We start from the raw sequence: 24,389 nt of genomic DNA, 5'->3' as shown, positions 1-24,389 counted from the left end.
CTTCTGCACGATTAACCCTGCCCTTATTAAGTTAAAAAGATGCAAGAAGCTATTCAAAATTTGGGTCTGGAGGTGTTGCCACAACCACTTTCAGTCCTGATCTCTCACCAACCATTATATTTTTTGTCCTGTATGTATGAAACCCACTCCTATTGAAAAGGTGCACTGAGCGGCGGGCATGGAGGAACCTGTTGAACAGTTCAGACAATCTTTTGATACACAACATACAATGTACCAGATGGAGCGACCTCCCTCTGCAAGACTCAAATCGAGAACGGGATTTTTGAATTCTACATCTATCGAGCCCCCTCCATGGTTCCCAAAAAGGGCCCCAACACCTCCAGGACATGACCTGGACTGGCAAACGTGGGCGACTTTAAACCGGCTTCAAACTGGGTTTGCACCAACCAGAGTTAACCGCGCTAGATGGCGTCAAATAGAGCCTAACGACCTGAACTGCGAGTGCGGTGAGATTCAGGACTCTGAACATCTCCTAAAGTGCACCCTCTGCCCAACCAAATGCACACTTGTCCTCTCACGAGTTATGTGGCACCAAATTCAGTAAAAATGAGTAGGTCAAGAATGATTCGCACACTGAGGTGAACAATTCTCTACTACTGAAATAAGAAAACTTATAAAATGATGACAGAAGTATCTAAATGGAGCCAACGATTATATTGAAAAATAGTAGTAGTTACATTGTCATTATATATATATATATATATGTCATTGAATAAATGATTTTTCTATAATCATTTGTCTCTATAATTATTGAAAAACCCTTGTAGTTCGGCAAATTTATATCTTTAATTAGATACCAGATCATTATTTGGATAATATAATAGTGGTTTTTACATTTATTTTTCAATTTCCTACTTAAATGGAAACAGTATAACATGTTAATATGACTGATGAGTTCGATATGGATCAGCAGGTAATCAAACCACAACTAACAATAGACACTTCAATCTTCAATGGGGTAACATTACTATCAATAATAAATGACCATTACTTATATGTGACAAGAAAAGAGATCTGTTACAAGCCATAAATATAACTACTTATCAATATAAATACAAAAGTTACAGATAAAGATACACTTAAATAAAATCTTAAGGTTGTCACTTCAAGAACATTAAAACTGGACTGATAAAAAATGGATTAATGTTACTGTTTCACATTAAATTCATCTTATTGTGTAATGCGATCGGTCAAATGAATGATTTTAGTAATACCGAAAGATGAATTTCAATTGAAATAAATACAGTGCAACAACTTATTACTGATCTATAATAATTCCAATGTAGAGCAATAACAGGTAAGATTTTACCCCCAAAAACATTTCTAGTGAAATTTGTTAACATTATAGTACTACAAGACACACTGACGCACTACAGACAAACTGACTTTATAGGGTAGAAAGAAAATAAAAATGCTCTCTATATTAATAAAGATCCACTAAAAAAAAAAAATTATATTAATTTTAACACAACCTCCAATATAATTAATGAGTCTATCATTTAATGATACAACAAATGATGGCATTCAAATATACTCATAGATAACGAAAACAAAGTGATGTAAAAAATTGGAGCAAAATAATCATCCACTATGTAGGATACAATAACACTATGATGATGCTGTTTATACATAATTTTACATTACATTATTTTGGCACTTTATACAGACAAAATTTCTGTAAAGATATAAACAAACTCAATTTACAATTATTTTAACATATAAAGTGTATCTATAAAATAATGAAACTGTTTTACTATCTTTCAGAGTAAGCAATGATAATTTATTTTGAGCTCTTTGGCAGAGACTTAAACCCGCACATCAAACGTTAATGCTTGTGGACATTCAACCGATCGCAAGTCACTGTCCTGACATGTACCAGCAAAATATTCAAGTTTAAAAGTTGAGCAACATGTCAATTTGAAATTCTTAATAAAATTGAACAAAAGACCAATAGAATCTTTTCAAATGTTACAGAGGCTTACAAAGAAGACTTATGCATGAAACAATTATAAGTGTTTAGCGACACAAAATATCCAGCGAAGGATGTCAGGTATGCAGAAGATGAAAGTGACTTTTATAACTGAAAAAATTTAGAAAAAAATTAACCAGATTATTCAAGAAGACTGGCGGCTTGGAACCAAATACTAGTTGGAAGCTATGAACATAGACAAATAAGACTGCGTAAAAAAGTTTGCATAAGTTTGGATCTCAAAACATTTATGCCGAGTAATTGTAATTCCAGGCATTCTCAAACCATAACAAAATGAATACCACAAGGAAGTAAGTGTTGATATACACAGCAATCTGACCCAGACCCGATGCTTTGTAATAAAACCTGCATTCAGTATAGTATGATCTACAATTCTGAGACAAAATGAATATCAATACACTGGAAAAAATGTCATCATCAAGAATGAATAAAGCCTTATTAAAGTATTTTAATTCATGCTCTGTTTGTTTTTTGATATCAAGGGCATAAGTTTTGGAAGAATACATTCCAGAAGAAACAACAGTGAACAGTGTCACTAGAAGGAAGTTTTATTAAGAATGAAAGAAAGAATCAGGACAATGACTAGAACTGTAGAAAAATAATTTCATTTGTCAGAATGCATCTGCGGGCACACACTTTTTATCAGTAGTTTTTTGGCTGATAAAACATATTTCTACACAGGGACATCTTCCTGATGTATAATTTGGTAACATGAATTTTTCTTTGTCCTAAAATTAAATCTGTGCTTAAAGGAACACATTTTGAGTCAGTTGATACAACAATGGGTTAAAGCAGCTGACAGAAACTGATTTACTTCATTCACGCCTTTGACAGACAGAAAATAAGAATCCAATGAGTGTAAGTGCGAGAGAGAACTAGAAGGGGATAACTGTTAGAATCTCTAAAATAAAAGTGACTTATTGTATAAATCCCGTTTTTCATAAGACACACCTCATATATGATGCAGTTATTTAAAAAGGATGAATAAGGTAATAACAAGAATAATAAAACATTTTTTTTTTACTTTTTAATAAACTGTATTAAATAATAAACATTTCTACAATATAATAAATTTATAAAGAAAGATTATTATGTAAATTTTATCCAATAAATATATATGTAAATGAATACATAACAAAATAATATCTACGATAATTATAATAATTTTCTTAATGTAAGGTACACATTCAACCATAAAAAACCAACATTTCATATTTATTGTCAATAAACATCATTAAAGATAAAAAAAATACATTACACAATGAAAGGTTAAATTTAATAATATTAAACAACAATTTATAATTTATATAACTACAAAAGGGGTTTTCTGCTTGTTGCTTTAAACATAGCAATAATTAGTTGTCGATCAGAAAGCTACCTGTTGTAGGTGAATTTTTTTTAAATAAATATATTTACCTCTATTATAAATAAAACAGATCAGTTAAAGACTGATTTTAAGGAATTTTTATCGCCAAATATTGACAACAAAATTTTTGAAGTAAAGGCTAAAATAAAAAAAAAAAAATAAAAAATTAACTAATAATTATGCATGTACAAAGAATATGAAAAACTGCATTCTACATACAGATGAGTTCTGTTTAGTAAAAACATACGTACGTTCCAAAATAATTTAATTTAAATTAAATTTTTTGCCTATAAAATGTTCCACAGAGAACTTTTCAAAGAACATTTTATTTTGTTATTAGAAAAAAATTGTATATATATTTTGAAAATTTGAATATTTTATGAAGATACTTACCACTGTGATAATTGGACTTAATAAAATATAATAAAGAAAACACCAAAGCACAATTATAGAAAAAATTTATTAAAGTTGTAATAGTTAACTTTCATGAACTACTCGCATCGAGTAGTGGCTATTATATATAATAATATAATATATATTACATGATCATTTATCATAAAATAATATTAATTATCAACTGATGATGCAAGTAATTCACGTAAGTTAACTATTGGAACTTTGTTTATAACTGTCCTTTGGTGTTTTCATTACTATATTATATAATTAAAATGTGCAAATTAATGGAAACATTAGATTTGGCACTCACGAGGAAAATTTCAGTTAAGATAATCACACTGCTATTTGCAAGGCTACCATTGATTATTTTGAAGTTACATAAATTGCACATAACTGCTTGTTATCTAATCTGAATTTACCAACACAGTATTTTGTGAAGTTATCGATTATAATTTTTTTAGTCATTGCATCTGGTTTTTGCTACAAATTGTGCAATTTTTTATTGTGACCATGATTAATTTTTTAGATGGACCTTACACTAAAGAAATTAACTAAAACCATAAACCCCACGAATATTTTTCAATGTCTTCTATTCAAATTCCAGTAAAATGAAGCCGAGTTTAAAAATAGTCCGTTATCCACCTGAAAAAAGACTGGTTCTGTGATGAGTCATGGAGAATGGAAAAGTGTGGTGGTAGAAAAGAATACTAAAATAGATTACATCTTGCCGAATAAGTTATCCCAAATTCTTCTTCAAATAAAAATGGCTGGTTTCCGAGATGAGATTTGAGATTAAACTATGAAAAAATATTCATCATGAAAGTAACTTGAACAAAACCAGAAAGTACAATATCTGTTCCAAAAACATCTTAACAGAAATTATGAAAAAAGAACTGCAAGAGTCAAAAAAAAGAATTGCACTGAACATGAATTTCTCTGATGAAATAAGTTTCATTGTGCAAGGGAAATGTTTCAGTTTCTTTGAAGGTCAGTTGGAGAAACAGTTTCTCTCTAAAATACACTGATCAGTCATTGAAACATCTGGCAAAAAAAAATTGTTTTTCCGTTGAAGGACCTCATTGTCTTGCTCCTATTTAGCATATAAAAAAAAAAAATAGCGACGTGAAAAACAAAAATTCTGCTTCTTGTGAAAAGCAAAATTTGGGTGTTTTAGCAAAACTTCATTCCCTCTTATTTTCAAAAGTGGTCAAAAAAGTTCACAAGTGACAATAATCTGTTTTTTTTTTTTTTAAATAATCCAAGAAACTAGCACAATCACAATTCAATTTTAAGAATTTATGTACCCTATGTAAAAGGGAAATGAGAAAGCAAGAGTACACGACAAACTGGAAAATAATTAAGATTACAATATTATTTTGGAATGGAAAATTTAACAAACAATCAGTAAACTAATTCAATCTATCCCTAAATGAAATTCTAGAGGTAAAAAAAAATTAATTATTTGTTAGAATTTAAGACAAAAAATATTTTAAACAGACAAAATTGTGACACTAGCTATTGTTACACAACATGAGTTAAATAGTAAAAATATAATTGAGCAAACAAAAAATGGGGGTGGAAGAAAAGAGTGTGATGGGTAGGGGTGGAGAGAATGTGAGTAGAAAGTTGGGAAATTAAAAAAAAAATGAACAATGATAAGATATTAATCTACATGAACAACCACCCTATTTAATGAAAAAATTAATCTTGAGTAGTTGGTTCACAGAATGGTGACAAATAAATAATTAATTAGAACTAATTTGGATTATAACCAAATAAAAATTTATTATGACCACAAATCAATATATTTTTCTCTTTTCTACTTCTTTTTAAGATTTGGGGATTCGATAGCAATTTTGTTTTAAAAGACCAGAAAACAGATTATTTAACCTATATGATAATACTTAACGATATATAAAATCTGAATTATATTTAAAATATAATATGAATTTTTAACATTTTATAGAGATCAGATAAAAATAACAGAATACAATTTGTAAAAAGCAATTGTAAAAAAAAATTTATATATATATTACCAAAAACTAATAATACTAATTACATAAAATATACCTCTACATATTTTACAAAGACGAGTAACTAATTTTTTTTTACTTTGATAAATTAACATCTTATCTCCTTCTCCTTCACCATACATACGAAGTAACAATAATAAATTATCATAAATCAACATATAGTGCAAGTATAATTATACAGTAATAAAATAAATAAATTTACTCTACCCAACATTCTTTAATTCTTTCATTTTTCATGATTAGATTGGCAATAAATGAAATAGTAAATATTTGGTTTTTTCTTTTCAATCATGGTAACTGCTCTAAATATATATACCAATATACCTATTTCCGATATCTAAGTGCATCAATACTAGTCATTAATTCCTTTCATAAATTCAAGATAGATAAATAAAATGTAAGGACTAAAAGACATTTTGGCATTAATTAAATAATAATAAATAAATAAATAAATATATACAAAAGCATTAGTTTTTTTTAAAAAATCCACTAAAAAAATAAAAATTAATCGATAGTAGTGTGATTAATTCCATCAGATTAGCAATTCCTGACAACTAACTACTACTTAAATTGCTGGGAATTAACTAAACATTGATTTCTATAAACTATATTTATAAACAATTCAAAAAAGGCACTTTTCATCATACAGGAAGAAATATCAGATTCAGTGAGATAATTTAGTAACAGAATGAACGAACCACTGTTTATGTTACCGATTACGAATCACCACAAAAATATCGCTTACAATACAAAAAAAATCAATTATTTGTTTCTTTAAACCGAAGGATTAAGAAATTGTCTAATAAACAGAAACTGCATAATGTGCAAAACTAATGTATACAGACGTACACAGTCAGTACTGACCTATATTTCCAATCAATTTTACAGATGGAAGTATAAATTCTTCTGTTACAATTCAAAACATTAAGTATTGTACAATAGTTTGGTCACTCTAGCCATTTTACAGAATTTACATTCACACCTAATTATCTGAATGTAAAAGATTGGCTTGTACAAAATAATCAAAACAGAACATCAGAAATACAATTTTATTAAATCCTAATAGTAAATTAAATATTATGTGTAATAACACATTAGCTTTTTAATTTTTTCAGTTTTTATATTTTAGTCGTATTTCTTTCTAGCATTCAGATTATTAAAAACACTCAATTTTTTTTACAATAGACATTTTGCAATATTAATTATTAAAACGTTAGTTCACAAATTACCTTATTGATTTTCATATAGCTTTCTCAGTTCAATTTTGTTTAATTGCACAGTCTCTGTTTATTTATAAAAAAGTATTCCCTTGCTAATTGTATGCACTGAATATTGATGTATTGGAAAAAGATATTCACTTTATTTCCTTTTCCATGCTACAACAGGCTTATCACCAGACTACAGCCAAAGAAGGGAGATTCATTTTGAACTATCATATGAAAAGAAAAGGTTAGGTTTTTCACAAAGGAAAAGAACTGAACTGACGATTGAATAAAACTCAAAAATATGTTTTTCCTGAAAAATAGGGGAATGTAGTTAAACAATCCTCTTACTGCTTTATCATATTTAATAAATTAAGGACAGTGGTTCTTAAAATTTAAATCTATATTTGAGAAAATTACAATTTTTTTTATTCAACCATTCACTTTTAAAAATAACAAGATTAAATTAATTAAATTATAAGTATGAAAAGGGACAAGAACTGGCTTTATGAAATTTGAATATGCCAAACTTCTGAAAACTGTTTAAAATAAAGCATGTAAAAAAAGATAACTCCTTTATTTATATATATATATATATATAAAAACCAGAAGCATAAATTTGTTATTATTAACAGGGTTTATACACACAGAAAATTCTACACTTATTGTAACAGCATTAATTTTCAAAAATAAAACTGACTGAAAGATATAAAAATGGAAAATATAAAGTAAATTCTAGCTCAGATTACCACCAATTCCTTTTTTTCTATTAACTGAATACTACATGATAATGCAGAACTCACATGTTGTAAACACAACTTTCTTTTTTTATACTATAACTTTAGTGGATTCTCAGCGAAAAATAATTTCCCCGTTTCTAAATCACTGCATTAGAATGCTGTTTCTTACAGTACATAAATAATCTCCTTAATTGGTAATACAAGCAAATACATTTTTTTTTTTAAATGTTCTAACTACTTATCAAAGATTTATATAAGGTATAAATATATAAGGTTTTAAGGTATATATGGTAGAAATCTTAAAATAATTTTAAAAAATACTGTATAATTTTTTAAGATTAATATGAAACAGGCACATAAGTGAAATCTATTTAATAAATAAATAATCAAATTTGACCTGTTAAAATATATTTACAATACTTTAGTTTATACAACGAAAATGAGAAATGTTAAAAGTTATGAATATACTTTGATTTTATTTTTTAATATGAAAAGCACTGTACCTTAGAATTAGTTATTATAATAATAAACAACATCATTTTTTTTAAAAAGAAATATTTACTCTTCCTAATATATTACTATATATTTTTGATATGAGCAGTAGTAATCAATTATTAATTTATGAGCTGAGCTGCGATTAGTTTTCCTTGACTCACATAGCAGCTGATACAGTCAGTATACCACTCAAGACACACCATCTGTTACGACCAAGCATTAATCAAATTAATAATAAAGTCAATATATCATTTAGTTGTTCTGTGACCAAAAAAAACAATAGTTAACCCATTTACAGAGATGCATACATATAGTAGTGAGTGCTGCTTAGCAGTTTTCTAGCCGATTTCATGGATGATGATGACGAGTCTGATAACATTACTATTGTTTTAGATTATCTCACCAAACGCAATGATTTTTAGGGTATTTTATTTCTTTATATTATTACTTAGTATATCTTTTGTTATAATTAAATTAGAGCACACTTTTTTAATTAATTTAATTAAATTACCATAATTAATATTATCGGAGAATAGAAAAAGTTAAAATCAACAATTAACCGGTGAAATTGAGACGCATCCTTTTTTGCAAGACATGAAACGAACTGATTATAAGCATTTTTCTTTGATTTTTTTCTTTAATAACTTTAAATGTAGTTGTTGAAACGGAAGTAAATTTATAACATTTTTCATTATCTTTCTTTATTTCAGAGAATAAATTTAAAAAAAATTACCTTTTCACATCTTACTTCCATCCAAAACTGGGTGTAACTAGTTTTATAACGCTTCTGTATTATTATAACATATTTTTTCTCTGATCAGACAAGTACTGCTACTTGATGTGTTAAATGAAACTATTAATGTGTCATTGCTATTAAAAAACAATGTGGTGAAAACTCTTATGTAAATGCCATAGACACTAACATCTGTAAGTGCCTATGGCATAAAATCTTCTTTTACTTTAGTAGAATACTTGCAAAAGTAATATCAGTACCAACTGATAACAAATAAATTTAACTCATTAAAAATGGATATGTAAATTTTTCTATAAAAAAATCTGTAAGTAAAGATTTTAAATATATACACATTTAAGAAATATTTTATGAACACTTTCTAATTTCAAAGGCTAAAAAAATCTAACACACATAAAATACTTTCTTTAAAAAAATTAAGAACTTTCTGACACTTAAAGTTACTGTAACTATCATAAAACTTACAATATTATTACTTTGGATAGAATAGCCTAATCTCTTCTTTAAACCATTTACATACCATCTCATGTTATCGTACACAAAGAATATAGCTCTTATACATTAAAAAAGATTACATACTTAAAAAATGCCATCCTTAATACATAAATGTAATTAAAAATAAATGATAAAATGATTTTACACAAATATAATTTCATAAAATCTGTATGTATGTATGAATGTATACAGGCTTTCTCCTTTATTGTTAATATGTATCTATTTATCACAGCTGACATACGAATATCTAATTAATTAATATGTTAGAAGGTTAAGCGTGTTATTATATATAAATATATATTTTATAAGATTTACAATGAATTAAATAAAATACATAATAAATTAGCAATCGATTAAGAGATATTACAATCATATAATTTAGAGAAAATTTTTCAAACTTTGCAGGAAGTAAAAATTCAAATAAAAGCCATCAAAACATCTTTATTCAAATCAAATCAATCAGGCGATAAAAAATCATATTCGCCCCTAAAATATCTGTCCATCACCTCATCATATTTCTTATCGGCTTCTTCAGCAAGGAATCTGGCTTCCTTAAGTTGGTTTTCAAGAGCATCCATACGCTCTTCATCAGCCAAGCTGCGATTTTCAAGAATCTTTCGCTGTCTGTTTACGATTCAATTGTTTTCGATACAGTGAATGAACGATCCACCAAACCGATGGATGACCATAAGGTGGCAAAAAAGAAAAACATAACAACATTAACAAATTATCAGCTGTAAAAAAAAAAGCATTCATGATACCAAACGTAATCATATAAAATGCAGCACAGCAGCCAAATCCTTTTGATTACCTTCTGTAGACTTCTGCACCTAAAGTTCCTACGCTTAACGTAAAACAATAAAATTAATGAAACACGAGGGGAGAGGGGAAAAGCCAAACAAAACTCATATTTAAAAAAAAATGATAAAAACAATTATTTAAATACCACTATAAAAATTCAGCATAGATTGTGGATGAAATTCATTCTACTCAGATGATGATCCTCCAACTTGTCAATACATTAAGAAATCTGAAATATATTCATTAATAATCACAGCTGACTATAAAAAAAAAATCAAATGCAACTTGGAACTGTCGAGAAGGTATCTGTAATAATGTTATGAAGATTACAAAACAAGAATTATAGAAATAAAACTAATTGCAAAATAATATATCTGAAAATTGTTTTAATATATATATATATATATCACATACACACAACACAAATATCCTATTATTATTCTTTATAATACACTCAGGATAAACTTATTTAACTTGCTGCTCTCTTCTTAAAATACTTCAAAAATTCAAAATATATTATGATATGACTGTCCATTTATCTAAAAACATGAAAGCTACAAAAAGATACTGTTTGACAGAAATATTAAATACGTATGAAAAAACCCATTTAGTTTAGCATTACACTCTGCTCTGTTATTTTTTAAATCATAACAATGGGTTATGATGTTTTTTTGAGTGGGAATGGGATTTGAACTGGTAACTACTCAATTAAACTTATAAAATCACCAAAATCTAAAGAATTGGAAGAAATAAATCTATCAAACAGTGCTTCCATTTGAAGTAATTGTAAGTAAAAAAAAAAAATATATATATATATATATATATCACTTATTTTTTAGTCTTTAAATTTCAATCAAACTAATACTGCATGAAAATTACAAATCAGGGTTCATACTGTTTAGAAGCAGTGTCCTTACATACTAGCATGTTGCATAATGTTTATGGAATGTGACCTTGAAGTTTACCAGCGTGCAATCAAAATAGTCTGTTAGCTATTTATTATTCTACATTATTACATAAATTATAATCTGAGTGTGACATAAACCAAACACAAAAATGAAAAAAAAGAAACACATATCAGATAGAACTTAAATAAAATTTATAATGAACAAAACAAAAAGCACTGACAAAGTAAAGAAGAGCTTCTATTTTCATATTTTTACAATAATTTTAAAAATTAGATTTCTTGACAACAGTTACATAATTTTGATAAAATTTCAGTAAGTTTAAAGTTCAGTGAAAAGTATTAAATTTTGCACACATTTTTAACTCATTTAGGACTTTTTACTTAACACATTGTATAAAAATCACTTTTTTTAAATATAATTCATTAGCCACTTCCATTAGTGAAATAATGGTGGGAGGAGAGGGGGGTAAATGTCTACAAGAATTACTGCAGGTAAGGATGAAAATACATTCCTACAACCTACATCTGAAACCTTCTCTTTGGTGATAAATATTACAAAGGCCACTCTCACTGTGGTTAGCTGCTTTTCCATGAATTTTATTTACTATAAGGTTAAAATTGCAAAATTTAACCCAAGAATTAAAAATATTTTCTTTCTTTAAAATATATTAAAAAGTTTTAATTCTCAAAAATAAAAGCTACAATTCTTATAAAATTTTATATTTACATTCTTCAGAATACGCTATATACTTTTAGCACGTTTTACACCAGCAGCAATCATCAAATTACAAAAAAAAACATAACGTTTTTACTATTCATTTTGTAAATAATGAATTTCTTCATTATGTAAACATTTCAAAAAATTTCTAGAGGGGTAGGTACACTCAAATTCTATGCAGAATACTTAAAAATTATCCCAGATATTTAAAAATATTTTCTTTTTTTGTAATTTTTAAAGATTCTATTTTTGAATAACATTATAAGGATTTTTCCTGTTTGTGGTGGTCTTATAAACGATACTAAACCAAACTGGAAAAAAAGAATTCCATTAGATATTTTTTCAAGCAAGTTCATTTCTGTATAACATTTCCAGGGTACTACAGTGGTGCTTACAGATGTTTTACTTACAGAGCACATTTTTTCCAGAAAAAAATTTGATACATACAATACACTAAAATAAAATTAATGAGCATGAGCTGTAGGGGGAGGATAAATTATTTCTTAAAGATATTTACTGGCAACAAAAAAATAAGCTTTATCCTGATTTATTATAGTAGAAACATTTTACTGTGATTATTTTCTACATTTCTTTAAACCTTACCTCTTCATATTTTTTGTCGGCTTCTTCAGCTATTAACTTAGCCTGCGCTAATTGAGCTTCCAAAATGCTAACTCGATCGTCTTCCATATTGGTTCGATTTTCCAGAGCCTTGCGTATCCTTTATTCAACACATAACACAATCTACATTCACACTCACGAGCTAATTGACCATTAACTATCAATTTCATTTCATAATTGCTTCGGAACAGATGTAAGTACATGTGTGCAGGGATTCTTTTAAAAACATATAGACACATTACAACAATAAATTTATTGTTTAAATATGTATTTAACCCTAATAATTAGTTCTTGAAATAAACTGAAATCAACTGTTCATAAATTGTTTTAACACGATTCCTTTCTGAAAATCAAGTTTTGTTTTGACGAACATTCAGAATCTAGGAAAATAACCTTCATTTTTTAATAATTTTCTAAACCAATACAAAGAATAAAGTTAAAAAGAAGTAATTTCATTTCGTTAAATTTTACTAAACACTTCCTTTACAAAGAATTAATTTTAAAACATTCAACCCCTTAATTAAAAACAAATGGATAAAATGATTTAATTTTAATTAGATAATGCAGATGATAAGAAAAATGTTTAAATTAACAAGCAAAAAAGAAAGATAGATTACATTAAAACCATATGAATAGTACAAGGTGCTAATATATGGAAAACCTTAAATAACCTTTTTAAACATGAAAAATATACAAAAATGAAATTTAGCCAACACTCCTAGCTTGAAATGATCTATTTTTTGTGTAAGACCATCAAACCCTGATCGCCTGGAAGCAATTCAAATATTTTAAATGGAAAGTGATACGTACTTTAAAGAGTTAAAAAAATTGTAGTCTATGACAACTGTAGCCTAAACAGCGGTCAGTTAATATTTTTCAAAATTTTCAAACAATTATTTTTTAAAAGAGTTCCTCTTAAGCAACTTCTCAACAGTGAAACACTAAAAAAATTAATAAAATTGTATTATACCTCTCAGGGTTGTGATGATATTATACCAAAAAATAGATCTGTTTCGAATATGAGCGTTTACTAATTTTTTTTCTTTCTTTTAAAAAGTTAAAGGTTCCCATACTTTATTAACACCTATATAAATATATATATCAATATTGGGAGGTAGTTAAGTGCTTAAGTTAAAGCAAATCATTACATTATTTTATAGCCAATTTTTAATTTAAAATAAGATTAGACAATAAAAAAAATTTAAATAAAATTGAAAAACAATCTAAATTCCAATTTATACAATTTACTTATTTTTGATTTTTTTTTTTTAAACTGATGAATAATCACATTAAGCTGTAACTTCCACAGATTATAACAGATAATCAATTTAAATGCTAATTATTTCTCAATTATGCTGATACATTGATATATTTGATACATTCTGTATCATGTATTTCAATACATATACTGTATTTGATACATTCTGTAAAGTAAACTATAATGGAATTAAAATCAACAGAATTCAAGCTGGACTTGTTATTTAAAGAAACCAACAACAGCAAGATAAATCTGATGTACAACTTCATGGATACATACCATTTACCAGACAACTCTTTTTTTTGGGGGGGGAGGGGATCATTTGACTGATTTAATGCTTTTCTCTGGTATGTGATATGACCTATGTAAATATTTTTATTTCTATACAATTTACATTTTCACAAAGGTAGGCAGGCATTCAGTTTACAACAGAATTTATTGTTGCCCTTTTGCAGGGTGGTAAAAAGGAGGTCCCTATTTTAAATTCAAAATGGCAGCTTCCAATTTAGCTCCATTTAAAGATTTTCGATCAATTCAAATAGCTTATTTGTAAAATTACAATCATAACAGCCAAACATCAGCAAGTGGTCCAATCTCATAATCTAAAAACTATTGGGCTCTAGTCTGCATGTTTTTTTAACTTTTATTTTTATTTCGTTTCTTTTTTTCTTTTTGCTTGACGATATCAACACATAAGCTTGAAGCTTGTGCATGGAATATGGAAATGTAGCATATGAAAAATGCCATACCTGACCAGGATTTGAACCCAGGACCGAGGATTTAATGAACAAATTTTTATAAAATCTGTAAACTTAAATAAATTTATTTATTTTTTACTGCCGTATAAGCTTAAAGCTTGTACATGGGAAATGAAAATGAAATTTTGTTGCATATGAAAAATTCCATGGCTGACCAGAATTCAAACCCGGGACTTCTGGATGCCACCGAGATGCCACTCTGCCACAGAGGTCAACAGTTTTATATGCTTTTTTTTTATAATTATTGACCTAAAACCTGCAAAAAGGCACTGAAAATGAAAATGGATTTAACCACTTAAATTTTTTAAAGTTTATAAAACAAAATCTGCTTGTTATCTATTTTCTAATCCTTCATTTCCCAGATGTTCATAAACATTTTTAGTTAATAATCATTACATTCAAATAATTATCAGCTAACGTGAAATTTATAGTATTTTTCCAAGATTCTTATAAATTATATATAAGATCATCTGTGAATATTTGTAAGAAAAAAGTAAAAATTAAAAAAAAAGGATGGCTCAAAGACTCAAATCAGACACCTCTTGTTATGAGACTAGAACGCTCAACCTTTGGCTGTTACATTTGTAATATACCAATAAACTACTCAAACCACTTGAAAATCTTTAAACGGAGTTTACTCCAAAATGCAGCCGAGTTGGAAGCAGCCACTCTAATTGTATAGTAGGGATCCCCTCCCCAGTTGCTACAACTGGGTATCAACAAACTCCATGTAAGCTGACCGACCACCAGCCCTTATCAGTTATCTAACACATTTCACTCTTGTTGTCTTATGCAGTTGTTACGCTGATACACACTCGTATCAAATTAACTGAAACCAGATATCTTTATAGATGGCCTATCGCATACTATGTACACTATTGAGATTTGTTATTTATATGTATACACACATGTGCTTACGTACACGTTCCAACTTTTTACCAAAATAAAATCTATTTATTGCAAAGATGTCTTTCTAATGTTTTAAGAATATTGCCTGCTATACAGTACCATAAAGCCCTATCGGGGGGGAAATACAACACAAAGTATGCTTAATTTTTCAATAAAAATTATACATTAAAAAATATGATTTATTTAGTTCTTTAAGATAAGCTTATTATCCACTACTTAAGGCATAACAGTAATAAAGACCTATAAAAGCTGATTAGATAATAAGGAACATTTATGACACATATAAAAGCCACTTATAAACATAAACTGGCTTCATTTTTTTGACAAGGTCTGTGTCTATTTTACAATAACTTTGGTGGATATAATAAACTAAAATAATCATCAGTTTATTTATATGGCATTTCTATTCCTATAAGGAATTAAAAGCATATGTAGTATTAAAAATCGATAAATATCTTAACCTCAATTTTGACTATTAACAAATTCAATGTCAAATAAATTAAGTTAAAATTGTATGCATAAGAAATGATTAGAATCTCAATGAATAAAATAAAATTCTAGGTTAAGGCAGTAAGCCTAGATGATGTATTGTATACTGATAGATAGCTCTACGACATTTAAAATAGATAAATTAATTTATTTCTCAGATAAGCGGCTAAAATATGAAGAAAAATATTCATTTAACATTAAAAAAAAGTTAATAAATTCCTGTTCTAGACAGCACATACAACATGGCAAATGAGATCATACTTCATAAAATAAGACACAAATTACAATTTTATGCTTGTTTTTAAATGCGTAATATATTGATAGTTAATGGTTGAAAAAGTTAATATGTTATTATAAAGCTAACAATGTTAATAAATAATACGTAACTTAGTTATCATTTAAGAACAGCATTAATACTGGTTAATTTAAAACAAAAATAATACTTAGAAAGTAGTCTTAAAAAAAAGAAGAAAAAAGGATGTAATTTGATAATGCACAATTTAAGTTTCTTAATTATATACTTGATACAATAAAATTAAACATGTGAGTTTAAAGAATTGTTAAAAAAGGAAAAAATTGCAAGTATGCAATAATGATGCTTTATAATGCTTTTATAACTGATGACAGAAAAGCGGTTATAAAAATGTAACAGCCATTAAATAACTGAAAACGTTATCGTACAATTTTTAATAACAAAAAAATTACATGACTTAGGTAGAATGTGCATATATAAATAGACTGTACAAGATCAAAATTACGGCATAATTAAATTTAGACTGAATCAAGATACAACATTAAATAAGTCAGTGTAGATGTGTAACTTTCCAGGCATTGCTAAGAAAGTTATACGACTCTTAAGAGAATCCTACTACTTAAGAGAGAAATTTGGTGGAATGATAAAGTATGTAAGAATGCAAGCACAAAACTGCATAAAAAATAATTATTCTATTCTTTGAATATGAGTTATAGAGCCAACCATTGTACCTTCCCATCTGCTTGACAGATTGTAACCAAAATTAAATTGAATCAATTACCTGTTTTTACAAGTCATTGTACAAAATTTCATAAAAATCCATTAATCCATCTCAAGATATCAAGCAAAATGATGATGACTGATGAAAAAAGGTTGAAACAATTAAGCTTATTATCCACCACTCTGAATGAAATTACTGATATGTGACTAATGTTATTATCTAATCGGTACAAAGTGTAATTTTTGAATCCAGAAATGACAAAGAAAGAAGTTTTTCTTGCCCTACGAAAAAATACATTTTTTTCTCGGTTAGGGGGAAGCAAAAATCATAAGAAAGTATTTTGGCTATCTAAGAAGATATTAAAGTATCAGAAAAAATTTACCTAACCTTGAAGAGATACAGTCTTTTTGACCCCTCGTCTGATAAACAATATCAGCCATGAATATCATTTATCCATGGTCCACGGGTAAATGATATGAAAACAATCTCTTCCAGGTAAAATTATACATTAGGAAAATAATTAATCTAGTGAAATCTATCACTATTAGAAAATACAATAAGTAAGTGTGAAATACAAAAACATTAAACAGCTGTTACATTTAAACACAAAAAACTAAAATGAAGCATGCACAGAATACATACCTTTTACTATGATGCTTAATTTCTTAACTAAATGTAAAAACACTCATTCAAATATAAAACAATATAATAAACAACTCCAAATAATGATTGAATGCAGTGACACTTCTTAAGAGCAATTGGTTTTACAAAATACATGAATTTTAAGCCTCCCTAGAATTGGTGTAATGATACATAAAAGCGTCAAAGGAAGAGAAAAAACTTATAATTTCAACGTAGTGTAACCTTTTATGTATATAATTTTCTTGTAATTAAACCATAACTAGTTTTCTTAAACAGGAACTCCAAATCAGAAACAATTAATTATTTATCTTTTGAAATACAAAACCGATTGATCATTTATTAATGATTTGCATCAATTTTGAACAATCCTTATTACCTCATTGCAGATGATACGACTGTACTTGCATCTGTATTTAAAAAATTATCTTGTGGATGAATTAGAACCATCTAAGTTTAAATATGGATAAAGTAGCTTTATGTGCATCTTAGGTAGATGTAACATTGGTAATCATGTGGATAAAATCTCCATTAATGATAACCATAGTATTTCTATTGTCTGTAAAAAGAAATCTCTTTTTTACTAGAAAAACATTTTTTTTGTTTGTAATAAAATCAAACCATACTGTTATACTTTGAAGGACCTTAAAAAACACCAAACTTGTCGTCATTAATAAATAATTATTACGCCTACATGTAATCCTGTCTAAAGTATAATATCATCTCTCTTAGGGCTTTCTCAAAAAGTCAGAATTTTAAGATAACAAAAATGGGCTGTCAGATCATTTTTTCTAGGATAAAAGTATGAATTACATGGACTGATATTTAAAAATATAAAATTATCCTCATTTGTATTCATAAATGTGCAATAATCTTTGCTAAGAAGAACAATGGTCACATTCTGAAAAAATAAGACAACAAATTGTATATAACTTGGCATAATACATTGGTTTACAAGAAAGGAGACGGGGTTCTTATGCTTCCATTGCCATTACCAAACCATTAAAAGAAAAAAGAAATCTTTACACCAATTTTTAACTTTAAATACAGTTGAAAAATCTTTTACATAAACAATATTGCTGTTAATGAATTTTTAAATAATACTAATTAAAATTTTGTTAAAACTGTTTTCTGCATATCTTTCAGGTAAATGCTGGGGCAGCTTGTTTTTTGTCCATGTAGTAGCTGCTTATCTACCCATTTATGATGTGATCTATACTTTTTATTATTAAGATTTATTTACTTATACTTGTCATTAATCAATTCGCTCCTAGTCCTTCCCTAAATTCACTCCAGTATCAGCAAATTTTTTAAGAATCCGACACATTTTTTTGCAAATGTTCATGTTGAAAAGAAAACTCTTCTCTCACATTACATTTGAGATGATGTTGACTGATTTCAATAAGTTACATTACTAATCATCAAAATTAACCGCTACTGACAACAAAGGATCAGTGGTCATTAAAAAATAGCTTCAACAGTTTAAGTTACATGATATCATACCGCCTACTGCTTAGAGTACAGTCAGTACATCTTGTAAATTATTTTCTACATTAAAGCAGCATTATTAACATTACACATTTTATGATATAAGAAAATATTTCAAATAAAACCTTTCCATATTAATAATTTGCAGCTCCAAAATAAGATATTAATTTTGAAATAAATTTGTTCATGTAATAAATAATATTTTTAAAGATCCATTAAATAAATCACTACAGTGTTTATTTATTTTAATTTTCATACTTTTTACATGTTTTTAAGTAAGATATGTATTACAAGTCATGTCACACAAGACCCATAGTATTTTATCTACCAGGAATCGAATATAACAATTTATAGCAACAGTAAGATAAGCTGTGTAAATACAGTATCATCTTTTCAAAAGTACCTTTTTAATTGTACATCAGATTTACCATATAAATAACAGCAAATCTGAATCAACAAAACTGTTGATTAGTGGAAGGGGGTCTTTTATGGAATGTCTTCAATACATGTACAGCTATTACTAACGCCGTAATCAAACAAACCGCTTATCTGTTATTTAGGAGGGATATAATATGCCACTTTATCTTGTAGCATTTGATCATGCAAATTCACACATTTGTGACACGTTCTCAATGCAAATTCGTATAAATAGAAATTTCTCATTGCCCTCTATGTCAAGAGATCCTTGATTGTTCCCACATTTTGCAACACCTCAAAGCATTTCAATCTTTCAGTATGAGCACTATAATATGATCAAAGAACTTCTCTGAATGATTGACACTACTATTCGCACCACATTCCAGGGATAGTTTACATTCTCTCGTATGTTTGTGATCTACAGATATAATATTTGTGCCCAGTAGAATGCTGGCTGTTATCACCTCTAAGCAATTACTAAGACCAGTCTAGTGTAGCATATAAGAAACACTCACTTGTTTTGCAAACACTCACCAAGTATGATAAATTCAGCCTACATTATGTTTCTGCCCAGAGAAGCCCAATTCATTGATTTCTTGGTGGCCCACCCATCCTGACCAGAATAGTAATTAAAGAATGAACACATATCTATTGCACATAATCTAATCTGAAATCACTTCCATTCACATGCTGAGCTGATCAGCACAGAATTTGGTTGCAATGTATTCCTTACACCAGCAATAAAAAATGATTGATGCAATCTTATCGAAAATAAATTGTCCCACCACATCCAAATTACCCAGACAGATTTCCATTCTGCACATTGTTTTATTATATTGCCAATGATCAAACCTTGCACTTAATAACATAACCGTTTGGACACATCCTTTCACGATGAAGAATTTGCATTGCTAAAAAAAATACCCTATTGAATTTTCTTTTGAGTGTTCAAGTTAAAACAAAGGCTAAAGTAACACTTGTGTGGTACCCCTGCCCATTAAGTGTAGTACTTGAACCACACCTGGAAGGTTTTATTCCACAGTTAAAAATTTAATGAGGGGGAAAGCCCAAATCTATTATTTGAAATTAATGTGTCATACTGTGATTTATTTGTCTTAAAAAAAAATTATTTATCTGCTACAAAAAAAAATGTTGGTGTCTTGTTAGGGTCATAAATTGCAGTGAAATACAGATTTAACTTTAATGCTACTCTGAAAGTACATTTTTAATTTTGCTGTTAAGAATTGTCACTGCTTGAAATCAAAAATGAATCTAACACAACAACAAATCATCACCTTTAAGATGAAGTATACTCTGGGATTTATCAGCCCAAAAGTACTGTGTAATATCTAAAATAAGCTATCAATAGAAAATTTTTTTACATAAAATTAGAAAATCTGCTGCATAGTAAATAAACAACATACATTAAAAAAATCATTCTCCACTTTTTTTTCAGCATTAAAAATATAATAGTTGTAGAATAAATAATGTCTTCATACAATAATTTTTATTTGACTAAATCATTGGCCAACAATCCAAGTTTCTGATGGGGAACTGGTCATTTTATAACCTTTCCAATGTTGCTTAAGGTAGTACCTACTAGTAGAATTACTTGAGAGATCAAATTAATCTTCAGGTTAATAAATACACAAACAAAATTGCTATTTTGTTTGTGATCAGGGAGTCTGATTATACAATTTCACTAACACAATATACTAATGAAATGAGGAATGAAACCAGTAATCATTTGACAACTGAAAAGCCAGAATATATATTAATTAAAAGAAAAAAAAGTACTGGTATTTAGAGTAATTCACAAATTAAATAAAGTATTGTACTGGTATTTCATTGAGTGTAACTTAATCCAGTCATATAACCAATTCAATACTAACACAAATACTGGCATGATTTCATGTTCACAGAATATTACAAATTAGACAATCGTAAACTAATTTTTTCGATATGAAAAAAGGAAATTAATATAATACAGTGTAAACATATTTAAAACTGAATATTTATTAAATAAAAAAAGAAATAAAAACAATAAGAAATTTCTTCTTTTAATCAGTAACAGAGCATGTACAAAACCACAAATACAAACAAAGTCACCACAAAAACCATAAACAATGACATTATATGAAGAATTCAGAGCAAAGAATATTTATAACATTTTTTTTTTTATAAGGCCAATGCTAACACTATTCTTCTTTACAATATACTTTTCCTGTAAACAAATATATTTATGTAGAAAACAGGAAATAATAAAACAGTTTTGATATTTAACCATATCCCAAGTATGATAATAATCGCTGGATAAAAAGAAGGAATATAGACAATATTGTAAAACCAAGAACACATTGTAATTAAATTTATAAATTCATCTGAATTAATTTTAAAAATATATTATATTTATGATTCAATAAATATTTACACAACAATCATATACTTACCGCTCTGATTCATCGGCAGCTTGAGAAGCTTCAGCGAGTTTGGCAGTTGCAGTAGCAAGACGTTCTTCTGAACGTTCTAAGTCTTCTTCCAACAGCTGGATACGACGATTCAATGCGGCAACCTCACTCTCAGCCTACAACATAACAATTACACATTATACATCTAATTCTTTAGAAAAAAAAAAAAAGAAAGGATAATAATTAACTGACTAATAAGTGTAACAATCAGGAGCATGCTTGCCTCAAAACTATATGGTTTCTGCTTCAATTTCTGGTAAGAGGTCTGACATTTTTTACTACCTCCATTTTGTTTTCGTCAGAATATGTTTAAAATTAAAGCCGATAAAGAGGTTACAAAGTGCTTTGCCCTGAATAGACTACTTAAGAGAAAACTTAAATTAAACTTTAAACGATGTAAACATTCAAATAAAAAAAATAATTCTTCTGTTGTTGAGAAAAGTTTTTGGAGGTAGGAATCACAATGACCTATATATTCCCTCCCTCAACCAATTTTAACGAAAATTAAATGTCATAAATGACCTGTATTCAAAAGTCACCATACAGAATTTCATAAAATCTATTAATCTAGTATGAAATCTTACGTTAAAAAAAAGGCAAAAAAGGGTAGGCTTATTATTCTCAAGTGACATATTAATGCAACAGAAAATTTTACAAAAGTAACACCAAGTCCAGAAATGACAAAAAAAGTGTTTTCTTTTGTTTGCCACCATCCCTTTATAGGGATTTGAATAAGATGATTACTTCCAGAAAATATCTTAGCAATCTACGAGGCATTTAATTTGTAAATATTTTCCTATCTTTTGAGTCGAATTTTGAGATTAAGACCTGTATCTCCCTGCCCATTTGATCTACTGTGACCAAAATTACATGGCATGAATGCCTGATATAAAGAAATCATCCAAATTGGTCTGTTGGTCATGATATATATAAAAAAAAATCCAGGCCAATATATATATATATATACTCTTATGAATATAAACTCTACCAGAATTTTTCAACACTAAATTGTGTTGTTTTTTTGTCAGAAGAGTCATAAACATCAAGATTTGCAAAATTTGACTTTCCATTATATAGCATACTGCATTGCTGCTGTACAGTACAACTATATGGCTGGAAAAATGAAAAATTACCAAAAAAAAACCCATATTATCAAATACTAGAAACAAAATTAAGGTAATTAATTAAAGTTAACAACTGAGATTAGTGATGATGCAGTGATTTAATTATTTTGATTAAAATTAAAGTAAGTCTAATGTATGTGCCTGACAGGAAAACAGCAAAAAAAAAAAAAAACAAATAAATAAACACACATTAAATATGAGTAATAGTGCTAACAAAACATTCAGTGACAACTTGGTCCCAAAGAATTTCGGTTCTATTGATCTTTAGTAATACTTTATAATCAACTGGAAATAATCACAATGAAATTTTTTAGTATAAAAAAAAAATTGATCTGGGAAAGAACAATCACATTAAAAACTAGTGACTTAGTGCCCCTTAGCTGTTCCACTTTTTCCTGTTTCTTTATCAGATCATTTGATCACAGTAAATGTGATTTCTAAGAGTTCCATTTACCACAAAAAACAATAAGTCACATAATACTATAGTAAAACAAATAGTCTGCAACCCCACATCCATAAAAATTGAGGCATATCGCTCTAAACTAATGTGGGTCAGCAAACTAAAGAGCACGCCAGTTAAATTTTAACACAAATGTGTTCTGAGATTTTATTTCATGGCCACCATTTATTGTCGTGATTAATTAACATTCTTATACGTTTCTAACTTGACCACATAAAGAAAATTATCACTTCATGAACAATACTATTTGCGCAGGTTTTGACCAAATAAAACCATACTACAAGCTTCTGAGTAAGCATTTGAACTCGATCACCAACCACCTGCTTCATAATTTGTCCTGACTATCGATTGCACAGGGAGAATACAAAATAAATTTTCAGTAGTTATATCATGTTTTTAATCTGGATGACAATAAATAGTTTTACGAAAAGGGATGTAATTTTTACAATTAACAAACACTTTTATATCCACAGGTGCACTACAGCAATGGATAAGGAGAATATTAATTCAGACGATATGAGAACAAGTCTTAAACTTTCTCTTGTAAAATGTGAAAGTTTAAACAAGGTCTACTGTATCTATTATCATCTTGTATGAATGAATCAATACCATTGTACCCATCCTTTCGATAATTAATACTAATAAATAAATAAATGACACACATAAAATAAAGAATATTGCGATAAATAAACAAATAAAATATATCACATCCTGTTTGTATAATAAGTTTAACATACAATCATGCGACAATATACAAACAAAACAGGTGTGTTGTTGCTTCCTACTAATCACTCCACATTCTTAAGATTAATTAATAAATAGATAAAAAAATATTTGTAATGAATTGTTTTATTGTATCATCATTATAA

At 27.9% G+C, this 24,389-nt stretch overlaps 1 protein-coding gene across 19 annotated transcripts in view; it reads right to left on the bottom strand.

Annotated features, from left to right (window-relative positions):
* Positions 1–24,389, bottom strand: part of Tm1 (tropomyosin 1) — a 190,298-nt gene that overhangs the window by 55,094 nt on the left and 110,815 nt on the right. For 12 of the 19 annotated variants that reach the window (XM_075382503.1, XM_075382498.1, XM_075382497.1 and 9 more), the window contains 2 exons: positions 21,919–22,052; positions 9,996–10,113 (listed from right to left, as the gene is read on the bottom strand). In XM_075382503.1, coding sequence (XP_075238618.1) covers positions 9,996–10,113; positions 21,919–22,052 — 252 coding nt within the window. Of the gene's footprint in view, positions 1–9,995; positions 10,114–12,518; positions 12,637–21,918; positions 22,053–24,389 lie in introns of all 19 variants that reach the window. The other 7 variants (XM_075382502.1, XM_075382501.1, XM_075382500.1 and 4 more) reach the window with 1 other exon arrangement.

This window comes from Lycorma delicatula, chromosome 1, assembly GCF_047948215.1.
Source record: "Lycorma delicatula isolate Av1 chromosome 1, ASM4794821v1, whole genome shotgun sequence".
NCBI lineage: Eukaryota > Metazoa > Arthropoda > Insecta > Hemiptera > Fulgoridae > Lycorma > Lycorma delicatula.
Note: the sequence above shows the minus strand (reverse complement) of the source record. Positions and strands in the feature narration are given on the sequence as shown.